Raw genomic sequence first — 12,022 nt, 5'->3', positions numbered from 1 at the left:
AAGCATGTTATCGCCATAATACATGCCCAAAAAATGCTATTACCATGGTGCCTCATCCACACAAAAAAAAACAGTAATATCCTTTATGGTATACTCTTTTGACACTTTTTTGTTGGTGGCAGCACACCATAGTACTATACTAGCAAGGGAACAACATCCAGAACATAGGGCTGAGCTAAGCTGATGTTTTCTACAGGGAAGGATGGCTTAAGAATAGAGACTCACATTAAGGTGCTCTGAGGTAGTAAACACAAGCTCTTCATTAGATGGGTCCAGCCTGTCGAAGACAATAGTGTCAGCTCCTTTTGAGTAAAGCTTTAACTGCCCCTTTGGGTTCCTCACTGCGGAAGAGACAGGAAATGCGTGTGTTACTTATAAATATACAAGTATACAATAAAACAGTTTCAACAGACCAGCAAGCTATTGATTCCTCTATGTGAATGGATGAATTATGCATTTAGACCCATAAGAGAGACAATTATGTCAGGGATGATTCATAGTTTTTGTGGAATATTAAAGGTATCAGACAATACAAGATTGAGACTAAGATTTCATAAAAATAAAAAATAAATATATTTGCAGGTTTTTTAAATTTAAAATGTCTTGAAGATTTTTTTTTAAATTAATCAGAACCAACCAATGACGCTCATTCTCTTCCGGACGTTGTTGAAGTCTAAAATGGCTATTAGCTGATAGGTGACCGCCTGACCCATCTCATATAAAGTGATGGTTTCCGGCGTTCGAGACCGGAATACGAAGCCAAAGTTGCGTGCAGCAGTAACCAGGGCTCCTTCATCCGGAGACTGTGCCTGATACACCAGCTCACCTTCAACATAGAATCATTTCAGAGGCATTTCAATCAAAGTCCACTCAAAATCTCTTCTGCTGCATATACAACAAAAGTGTTACTAGGATGTGAAGATATATTTAAGGTGTTTAGGGTCCAGTTTACCCTCATTTCTCTCCTCTGGCATGACGGTGTGGCAGAGCGCTAACAGACGGAAGAATTCCTGCACCAGAGGCTCTTCCAGCTTGATGGCCTCAACCAAACTGCTGTCATGGAAACGAAATTTCCGGTCCATCAGTGGGTTGAAGGAGAAATCTACACATGGTGTTTTCTACAAGAGCCAGAGACAAGTGTGACTGCCAAATCTGTTTTTTTGTTTATTATATTTAAAAATATATACATATCTTATTTATAAGTAAGGTAGTTGTTGTAGTAGTTATGTTTAGGTATTGGGTAGGATTAAGGGATTTAGAATATGGTCATGCAGAATAATAGCATTAATATGTGCTTTATAAGTACTAATAAACAGCCAATATGCTAGTAGTAATATGAACAACAGCCGAAATTTATCATTTTCCTTTTATCCCTGTAAAGCCGCTTTAAAACAATCCGTATTGTATAAAGCGCTATATAAATAAAGTTGACTTAACTAATAAGAAACTAGTAAATAGTGAATGTGTTCCCAAATCTAAAGTTTTCCCAAACATTTAAATATACTGTAACTAGATGAGTAAAGGTTGAAGACAAACTTTGATGTTGGCTTGACAAAGCCTGGTTTGAAAGTTTAAAATAACTTTGAACAGCTGGAAGTAAGGTTTTACTCAGAGAAGGAAAACACTTTACTATAATGTTTTAGCATTTTGCTAGAATGAATTAGAAGGTTGTTAGCATGATTAGCATGTTACTAACATGAATTAACATGTTGCTAACATGATTTAACACGCTAATAACATGTTTCAGCACGTTGGTAGCATGAATTAATATGTTGCTAACATGTTTTAGCACACTGCTAGCATTAATTAGCATGTTGCTAGCACGTTTTAACACGTTGCTAACACGAATTAGCATGTTTTAACAGTTTTTGAAACAGTATGAATTGTGAAAAGCGCTATACAAATAAATTTGAATGGAATGAATTAGCATGATGCTAGCATGTTTTAACACACTGCTAGCTAGCATGAATTAACATGTTGTTAACACAATTTAGCACTTTGCTAGCATTAATTAACATGTTGCCGGCATATTTTAGCATGCTGCTAGCATGAATTTACATGTTTTAACACATTTCTAACATGAATTAGCATGTTGCTAGCATTATTTATCACTCTGCTAGCATGAATTAGCATGTTGTTAACAGTTTTAGCACACTGCTACCATAAATTAACATGGTTTACCACATTGCTAACATGAATTAGTATGTTGTCTTATGATATTCATTAAGCTTTGCTATTGATAGACAGCTTAAATACTCTATAAGTCTTATTGTACAAAGGTTTTGCTCGACCCACCCTATGCGACTTTTCGCAGTTTTAATCGTCCGTTTAATGAAAATCGTAAGTCGGATCAGTTAGAAAATATATAGCACACGGAGTCAGAACAGTCTGAAAGCCAACATAATTGTTATTTTTAAAGTAATATTTTATGCATTTTTTAAAATAATTATTAATAAATGAATTAATTTTGAAATAATTTAAATAAACAACTTGTTTCATTACCTCTGTAATATCCACTTTATGCCCAAACTCATCATAAACATCACCTAGACAAACAAAATCACATCTATTAATACATATATCCACATGTGTCTGTAAGTGTGGGCGTATAGCAGGAAGTGCTGAAGCGTACCGTAGGTCTTCCCATTGATGGAACACTTATTGAACACCATGATGTTCTGGGTCAGGGTGCCTGTTTTGTCTGAGAAGATAAACTCCACCTGGCCCAGCTCCTCGTTGAGGGTGGTGGTGCGCGCCTCGGCGGGAGTGTCCTTGCGGCTGTAGTACATTCGTCTGTCCCAGTTTATGAAGTAACTGTGGCCCAGCCGCAAAACTTCTACGCTGTAATATAGTACGTTTTATGTTAATGTCCAAGTCTTCTTTTTTTGTCCTTAAAGGTGTAGTAAGCAATTTCTGAGAAACGCTGTTGAACATTTAAATCAACACCAAAACGAACAATTTTATGAATATTTGTTAGATGTCTGTTCTGTATGTGTGCTAATTTTTTGTGTGTTGTACATAGTCCTGGCTGTGTAAATAGAAGAATTAAAGCTACTCGAAATGATCCACGGAGCACAGAAACACTGTCGTAGCCAATCAGCAGCAAAAGGGGGCGTATCCGCTCATGATGGGGAGGAGAGAGAGAGAGAGAGCAAGCAGGACATTTGTGGAGAGACTGTGGAAAGAGAGATGGTTGAGATATTACCAAAGATGAAAAGGTCAGAGGAATATAATTGGGAGAAGAAGGGATGCGATGAGCAAGATCTAGGAAGTGTTAATATTGGAAAAGCTTTTTAGAAGTCTGAAAACGGACACTGAGGTTGCTTTGTTTCTGCTCAATAAATCTTTTTCACAGAACTAAGATATACTGTTGTTGTTGAATCACAGCTGATTCATCCATACTTGTCTGATGTCTGATGCAGCTGTTAGTGGTTGCCTGTGTTTCGTGACATGTTCGTTATTTTGGGGGCGGAGCAATGAAGGGAGAGGTGTGTTTGCGATTGCAAATATTAACAGTGTTTCTCAGAAATCGCTTACTGCACATGTCATTTATTTATCTGTAAGAATTTTTGTTTGTACATTTTTTGTATAAAAAATATATAAAAATTTAAAATTATAAAATAGAAAGTCTAAATTATGAGATATTACAAAAGCCATAATTGACATAGGCCCGGTTTCACAGACAGGGCTTAGATTAAACCAGGATTAGGCCTTAGTTCAATTAGGGCATTTAAGCTTTTATAAACGTGCCTTAGAAAAAACAAAACAATGGCCATGACATATTTTAAGATACGCTGCTTTCAGTTAAAACAGCTCAAACATGTATTTTAGTCCTGGACTATCTTAAGCCATGTCTGTGAAACCGGGGGATAAAGTTATAATTCTGTCTAAAAGTATTGTGAGATAAAGTCATAATTAGGACATAAAAAGTCATAACTACTGCATTCAAACTATGATTTACCACAGCATGCTTTTTAAAATCACAATTATTAGATAAAGAATCAAAATGATGACATTAAGTTAAAATTATGAGTATAAATTAAGAGATACACCCCCGGTTTCAGAGACAAGGCTTAAGCTAGACCATGACTAAAATACATCATATTTAATGTGAAATCCAGGTCCTGAAGCAAAACCAGTTTACCACCACATTGTATGATCTGACCTACCTAACATAAAGTGAGATGGGCACAACAGTGTTAAGGATGATAACGTAGGACCAGAAGGTCAGGAAGCCAGACAAGACTGAATTGATCGTGAGTTGCTTCCACTGAAGATACGCCCAAAAGTCGCTGCCAACACTCTGCTCCCAAATGGTGTTTCCGATGGCCAGGATGATCCCCATACAGATGAGAAACCCAAAGATCTGGAAAACCAGGAAATATGTCGCTACTGAATCATTTTCAATCCTCAAAATGAAAATTCTCTCATCATTTAATCGCCCTAATGTCGTTCCAAAGACTTTCATTTATCTTTGAAACACAAATCAAGATGGTTTAAATAAAATCTGAGTGATTGCTTTCCCTCCACTGAAAGTCTATTCACCCAAAACTCTGAGGCTTCAAAACGTTCATGAATCCTGAATCAAGCTGCTTACTCCAAATCTTCAAGAGAAACACGATCGCTTATATGATGAACAGATTTATGGACAGAAATCTCTCAGAGATTTGTGTTTCGAAGATGAACGAAAGTTGTATGGGTCTGGAATGACATGAGATTGAGTAATTGACAACATTTTTGGGTGAACTATCCCTTTAACGCATGCAAAGCGTTTTACCATAACAAAATTAAACTGCCCTTTTGAAAGGCTGGCGGCATGAGTAAGTGAGATGCCACATGTCGATCATTCCCAGCATGCTCCACACACACTCACCCACAGCACTAAGGTGTTCATCAGTTTGTCGATGCTGGTCCGTTTGAACTTCGTTCTCCCACAGTTTTGCATGAGCTTGGTTTGGAGTCCTGATGGAGACAATCAGAACAGAGTTCATCTCAGGACAGATCACGCTGTGCATTAGGAGCTAAGCATAGATGATAACATTAATTACAGATGAGGCAGAAGAACTAGGCAGTAAATATGTCTCTGAGGAACATCTACTCAAGATAGCTAATCAATCGTCTGTGAAAATGCCATTCGTCTAGGACAATTAATGGAGGGATATTGAAGAGAAATGTACCGGCGAAGATGACCAAGCCGAAACACCACTCGGTGTTACGGAGCACACAGCCTCTCAAGAGCAATTTCTCGTTGTCCAGAGGATACTTATTATCTTCCCAGTATAGAGTCCCTGTGAACTTATCCAGTTTGTTGTTGGGAGGCTCGCAGATGACTTCCCCTGGGAGACACGTTCAAAGACAACATGTGACAGGAAAATGTTTATTTTTATTTTTTATCGCATCATCATTTGTCATTAGACACTTTCACCTATTGGAAAGTCCACCAAAAGTGAAATCTCTATAGATGGTATGCGCGTGAAGTCACCGTCGGCCGGAGTGACTGCGGTTACGCCCACTGAGTGGCAAAGAGACTGAGCGGCAGCATTTGTTTTTCAGCGTGAATGCCGCGAAGAACACACAAAAACACATCTAAAACAGGAAAGAGCTTTGGGATTGACTATATAAAAATATTTGACAAGAAATCTGAGGTATATTTTTACAGACTGCCGAAAGCTACAGAAAAGAGAAGCAAATGGCTCGTTGCAATTCATAGAAACAACTGAACTCCAGGCAGCGAAAGGTGGATTTGCAGTTTATCATTTTGTGTCAATATGCTGAATTTGGGGGGAAAATCATACCCTATATATTGTATTGACAACTCATCGATTAAACATTTACCATCGTATAGTCTGCATAATTGGATGTTTTTAAACAAACACTGGAAAAAAAACTTTAAGTTTTAGGGCTGGACGATATGAATACATATATAGCATTGATATAAGTGATCATCCGGATTTAGACCTACCTATATTGTGTTTATATAAAGATTTCATAGGCAAATAGGCACATATAAATGTCAGGAAACATGATTCCTGGCTGCATGTCAATATCCATGGATCGCTGGATCTTTGGTAAGTTGTAAGGAACACTATATCGAGTCCAACCTTTAGTTTAAACTGATAATCGTTTGTTTTACTCGCGTTTTCACAGTTTCCCCTATTAGATCCAGTCCGGCTGAGGGGGGCCTGTACCGGCGGGAGAGTGACGTCAACGCATACCCTCTATTCTGTTGTTTAGATGTGGCTCAGGTCCTTCATTTAATGGGATTTTAAGGGGATTTTTGATGTTTGTTTAAACACTAAATTAAAAGCACCCCATAAAAGCCATATAATTTGAACTATCGCTCATGTTTGTATTACAAACAATATGGAATGAGTGTGTTCAAATCCCTAATCCTAATTAGAAGCATTGGAAATAGTACTATAGCCAATATTATTTTTTTCCAATTTCACGAATGCATGGGCTTCGCTCTAGATAAACTTTGTAAGACTGTAAAACTTGTTGAAGAGAAAATATCTGACCACATGTTCTATTGAGACAAAGGACCTTGGCAAATTAACATTTGAACTCTCTCACACACACACACACTTCTTCCCCACATCCCCCACTCTCACAGTGACACATAAAAACTCACATAAGAATATCTATGGTTTAATGTGAATGATTATCATTGAGTATTGTGTTTAGTATCATTTTAAAGGTCTCAGGGTGGCTGGTACATATGTCTCATTTCCAAATAAGTAAAACAAAGGAAATAAGGTTTTTAAGAATTTAGGAATAACTGGCACACAAAAGAATGTGATTTCTAGGCACTCCCAAAGGTGTAAATTCATGAATGCTAATTTCCACTGTTCTTAGCAAATGGTCAACTTCTAGCCCCAGTAAGTCTGGGGAGGGGACCACAGTAAATTACTAGGGCTGTAGTCAACCAAAGAAATCCTTAGTCGACCAAAGTCTTGTCCTGCACAACGATTAGTCGACTAAAAAAAAAAAAACGCAATGTTTTGATTGAACGTTTTTTAACAATTGTCATAGAGCATTTATAAAACAACAACGAAAAACATAAAAATACATAAAACTATAATAATACAATTCTTTGAAAATTAAGTGATTTTTTTTAACTGCAAAAAGTGAGGAGCACTGTCCTAGGTCTATAGTAACAGTCACAATCGCGCACCTGACCACACCACACGCTACAAAAATATATAACTGCTATCTGCCACAATGAAAAATCCTAACAAAAGCTCTCGTTTATACAGGCTGTATATTCTTCTTTACTTTCAAAGCTATGGGTTAACTTTTGTCCAGCCGATCTAGGAGTTTTAAAACAAACACACACAAAAAAACAAAGAGCCTACAATCCTAATAATAATAGGCTGTATTGTAGGACCGCATATAGGTTTATTTTCGTTTTGTTACATTATTTAGGCTATTTTCAAACGTGTCAAGTGTACAAATAAAAACAAAAACATATCAGGAAAACACAATCTATTGAGTCAGCGTGATAAAGCCGTTAAAGGGACTGCTCACGTCTTTTGCGCGCTCAAGTTCGATTTCAAATGTAGGCGCGTGTGTGCGCGCTTATGATGGAAGCAACGCGGTCGCGCTCTTTTTTTTTCCAAGTGCGTCCACGCCGCATCGAGATAAAAACATATAGTGTATAAAAACATAACCGAAACAAGTAGCGTTCTAACTGAATGAATACAGCTGAACTACCTACCTACCTTACTGAGCACGAAGCAGCAGCGCAGCGCAGCCACAGCTAGGTGCGAACCGAGTGTTCTATGTGTGTGCGCTAAACTGTGGCGCTGTTACAAAATAGCCTAAATTAAAGCATTTAAAGTTGGGGATAAACCATAGGCTAATTATATTTAGAATACAGTAATATATAACTGCTTATAAAGAAATAAATATAAAGGAGTAAATCATTGAAAATTTATTTCTATTGGTAAAAAAAAATAAAAAAAAATGCAACTGGTCGACCAATAAGAATGTCAGTCGACCAAGACGGCATCGACCGATTAGTCGACTAAACGACTAAAGTTGACAGCCCTATAAATTACATATCAAAGGAGGTCTGGATATATAATGAAATGCAACGGAGAGTTCAGGGCTTTTTTCTGTATCTCAGATCAGCCCGTGAGGTTAGCTCATGTAGTTCTTAAATGTTGGGTTTGCATCTATTTCTCTTATCAGTTTGATGTTTTGTATTGATGATCTTTGAACTGATTATGAAATTGGCATAATACTTTTACCTGACATAATAAATTGTTATATTTGATTATTCTAACAGACTTTGACTTTATTTTCATTGGAGTTAAAAGGAATAGTCAAACATTAACGTATATTTAATGATGCACAGATATCATTGAAAAACACTTTCATTTTATGGAGTCAGATGAAACGAGTTAATACATAAGATAAATGTGTTGCATTTAATTAAAAATCCCTTTGCCATTGGAAGAGACGGAACGCGCATTGAGACCTCCACCGCTAATTTGAATGCCGCCATTGGATCAAATTAGACGGACTTACAACTTTAATGGAATCCAAGCGAAAACACTACAAAATCTCATTACAATCGCTCCTGCGAAAGAAATACACAAGCATACCAAAGGTTCCGCGAGAGAAAGCCACAGAGATCGATCTAATCGATGTGACGGATGCAATAAGTGTTTATGTTTACTCGTGTTGACTCAAGTTCATTTCTGTTGATGGTGCATTAATGGTGTGTGTGTGTTTGAATAAAAGCTTTACCATTAAAGTCTGCAAGCCTGGCAACATCGTCCCCGAGGTCTGAGGTTACAGTCAAGGCTTGGCGCACCTTCAGGTTGGTTTCTCTGTTGGAATTGGAAAGAATTGATAGAATGAAAGAAGCTCATGATCGTGTCGTACTCTCACTGCTATACAGTCAGTCACAAAATCGAATTTGAGATGCTTGTGCTGGATGTTGAGCACGTCCAAAGGGAAGTGAAGCCCGCAATATAAGCGCCACCACACACATTTCACAGAAAACATCTCACCCATCTAGCTCTGCAGTCTCGATATAGCAAAGTCCATAGGGCTCACTGCTGGAGAGGAGGAGAAGGTCAGCCTGTACACAGGAGAGAGAGCGGACACTGAAAGCTGTGCAAAACCCATAAATCATGTGCTGGATGAGTCTACTCCACTCTTTACAAAACAGTGCTATCATCTACTAAAGTCCGCAGATAATGCCAGTCATATTGGGATCATCAAAAATCTTTTTCTGTCAATTTGATGGTATAGTTGTTGTATTTAGGTGCCAAAGTTTGTAAGTTTTTATTCTGCTGCTGGCTGGTTGTCTATGGCAGCCAATATAACCATATGGTAAAACGTTAAAAAATTTGGTGCAGTGATTGGGGAAGGAATGAACATTCGTGATGGCAATTTTGAGATCTGCCTCTGCAACCCTCTGGCGCCACCAAATTTTCAATTACCTTTATGCAAATAACTTTTAAACTTTCAACCGGGGATTTAAAAAAATGCTAAGGGGTCCTCAAGATTGCTTTCAATTTTTCAAATAAAAAAACAAAACAAAACTTTAAAATAAGCTAAAACCACTAAAAATCAAGATATTTCTTATTTTAATTCACCCCCAAACTTCTAATATTTTAATTTCATTACATTTAGTTAAGTTATTTTAATCTATGGACGCTACTAAATTCTATAAATTAAAAAATTAATACACTCACAAAAACACAATTTCTGCCTGATTATTATAATATTATTTTCATAGAGTTTAGAGAGAAAATATTGTATATATAAAGTTATCTTTTTTTATTTCATTATTTATTATTTTAGCTTTTAGTGTTTTATTTTTATATATTTTGTTTTATAATATTTATATAGACAAAATAATATAAATAGAATACATTTTAATATTGGCCATTTTTCAGTTTTAGGTTATGACAAAAGATATTATTGGCTTATTGCATTAGCCTAATTACTTTTTTTGTTAACAACATTTCTTTTTAAGCAAAACTGACTGATAATCTTCAGACCAGTTTTTATAAGTATAATTAATTATTTCATTCCAATGAAAAAAGAAAGAAACTAATTAGTTTGACCTTAAAGACATACTTGGAAGCGAATCTGGATCTTGACCATAGTTTCACTAATTGAAATGAATCAGTCTCAGAACAGTTTTAGACAATTAAAGTTTATAAATTAGGGTTAAATCTGCTCATAAGCTTTGAAGCAATTGGCATAAAATAATATGTCTGATGTTGTTTAACTCTTTGGATCGTGATTAGTACAACGCACAAGATGTGATTACCATATCCGCTATATTTATTATATTTGCCATACTAAAGTTAGTTTGTTAGGCTGTATATATTAGCAAAAGATTCAAACTTACAGCAACAAACTGATTGTTCTCAAGTTTGATGATATCACCCACTCTTACATTCATCCATTTTTCAATCTGCAGTCTGAAAGAGAGATATTTTCATGTGTCAATCGTTATTAATTTCCTAAACATCTCTTAAAGCATTTACAATTCAAAAACTGTGTCTCAACAGCAAGACATACAGCAGAAAATGCTGATATGTGGCATAAATGCACTTACTTTCCTTTGATGAGTACCTGAGACTGCCGGGTGTTGACTTGTTGATCACTTTTATGGCGGAACTAAAATCCAAAACGGATTAATTACAACAAACATCGGTTTATCTTATTTCAGGCAGCCCACAAACAGTGGTCTACCTTTCTGAATGCAGTGTTCAGAGTTGTAAAGATAAACAGGACAAGAATAGATTCTCACAAAGTCATCAGTAGCATCCTTGACAGCTGTGATAGCAAGAACCAACACCAAAGGCACAATGGTGGTGAACCACGAAAGAGATGAGATTTCTGGAATTAACTAGAACACACAACAGAGTATTAATGTTGTATAACATTGAAGAGATTGTTTACCCCAGAATAAAAATTCTGTCATCATTTATTCACCCTCATGTCGTTCCAAACCTGCATGGCTTTCTTTCTTTTGCAGAACACAAAAGAAGATATTTTGGACTGTTTTTGTCATGATTCTGCCATCATGTTATTGATTATTCTTAGTCTTGTGGCAGGATCATGACAGAACCAATGTTTTGTGTACAAGCGCATGGCCAATTGTTTGGCCATGTGCTTGTGTTGTCTCGTCTTGTAACCCCGCCCCCTTGTTATCCGTGTTTAGTCATGATTGCCTTGTCAGCGTCACCTGTTCCCCTCGTTAGTTTCTTAGTATTTAATCCCCTTGTGTTTGCTGTCTTGTGTCGGTTCATTGCTTTATCTATGCTGAATGTTGTCAGATTGCTTTTTGTTGCTATACCTTGCCATTTATTACCCGTGAGTACTTAGTGTAGAGTCTTGTCTTTGTGAACGTTTATTTGAAGTATTGTCAGTTTATTGTACTGTCATTGTCTAGTCTAGTCTGCCATCCATTCCTTGTCCTAGTCGTGTTTTGCCCCCTCGTGGGCTTTGTTTTCCTGTTTTGTTCCAATAAACCCCCTGTTCGTTGCACTCTGTCTGTTTTGGGTTCATCTCCTTTCATCCACGTAACAGAATGAACTGACCAAAACAGAACCCTGCAGACAGTATGCCTGACGATCATCCGGACGATCTTGTATATTGGTGGCGGGAGGCGATTTCCGATTCCAGGAATGGAAAGCTTCCGTTTCCTTCCCAGGGTGAGCGGACCTTGAGACAGTACGCCCGGGTTGCGGAGGAGAGGCGGTTCTTCTTGCCTGAGATTCTAGTAAATCGCTACCTCATCGCGGGTCTAAATGTTCTGCCTCCCCTGGCTGAACGGGAGAGTCTGGTTCGCCGCCCGTTCCCGGATATGGTGGCCTGCTTGTCGAGGAAGGATTCGCAGGTTCCCACTATATCGTCTTCACCCGGCACGCTGCCAGTGATCCCAGAGGGTCGCGTATTAGCGGTGGTCACGAAGGAGAACCAAGCTCACCTCATTTCGACTCCAGAGGCGTCTTCCACACCCGCTGACCTCCGTGGTAAACGAGGGAGA

General features: G+C 37.5%; 1 protein-coding gene across 3 annotated transcripts in view; it reads right to left on the bottom strand.

The window, feature by feature from the left end:
• Positions 1-12,022, bottom strand: part of atp8b4 (ATPase phospholipid transporting 8B4) — a 45,704-nt gene that overhangs the window by 18,127 nt on the left and 15,555 nt on the right. For all 3 annotated transcript variants that reach the window (XM_056264986.1, XM_056264987.1, XM_056264988.1), the window contains 13 exons: positions 10,781-10,879; positions 10,586-10,647; positions 10,376-10,448; positions 9,021-9,091; positions 8,755-8,837; positions 5,178-5,336; positions 4,874-4,962; positions 4,170-4,366; positions 2,633-2,841; positions 2,503-2,546; positions 953-1,118; positions 638-826; positions 226-341 (listed from right to left, as the gene is read on the bottom strand). In XM_056264986.1, the coding sequence (XP_056120961.1) occupies positions 226-341; positions 638-826; positions 953-1,118; positions 2,503-2,546; positions 2,633-2,841; positions 4,170-4,366; positions 4,874-4,962; positions 5,178-5,336; positions 8,755-8,837; positions 9,021-9,091; positions 10,376-10,448; positions 10,586-10,647; positions 10,781-10,879 (1,557 nt within the window). The remainder of the gene's footprint in view (positions 1-225; positions 342-637; positions 827-952; positions 1,119-2,502; positions 2,547-2,632; positions 2,842-4,169; positions 4,367-4,873; positions 4,963-5,177; positions 5,337-8,754; positions 8,838-9,020; positions 9,092-10,375; positions 10,449-10,585; positions 10,648-10,780; positions 10,880-12,022) is intronic.

Source organism: Rhinichthys klamathensis, unplaced genomic scaffold, assembly GCF_029890125.1.
Source record: "Rhinichthys klamathensis goyatoka isolate OS25496 unplaced genomic scaffold, OSU_Roscu_1.1 h1tg000228l_1, whole genome shotgun sequence".
NCBI classification, from domain to species: domain Eukaryota; kingdom Metazoa; phylum Chordata; class Actinopteri; order Cypriniformes; family Leuciscidae; genus Rhinichthys; species Rhinichthys klamathensis.
Note: the sequence above shows the minus strand (reverse complement) of the source record. Positions and strands in the feature narration are given on the sequence as shown.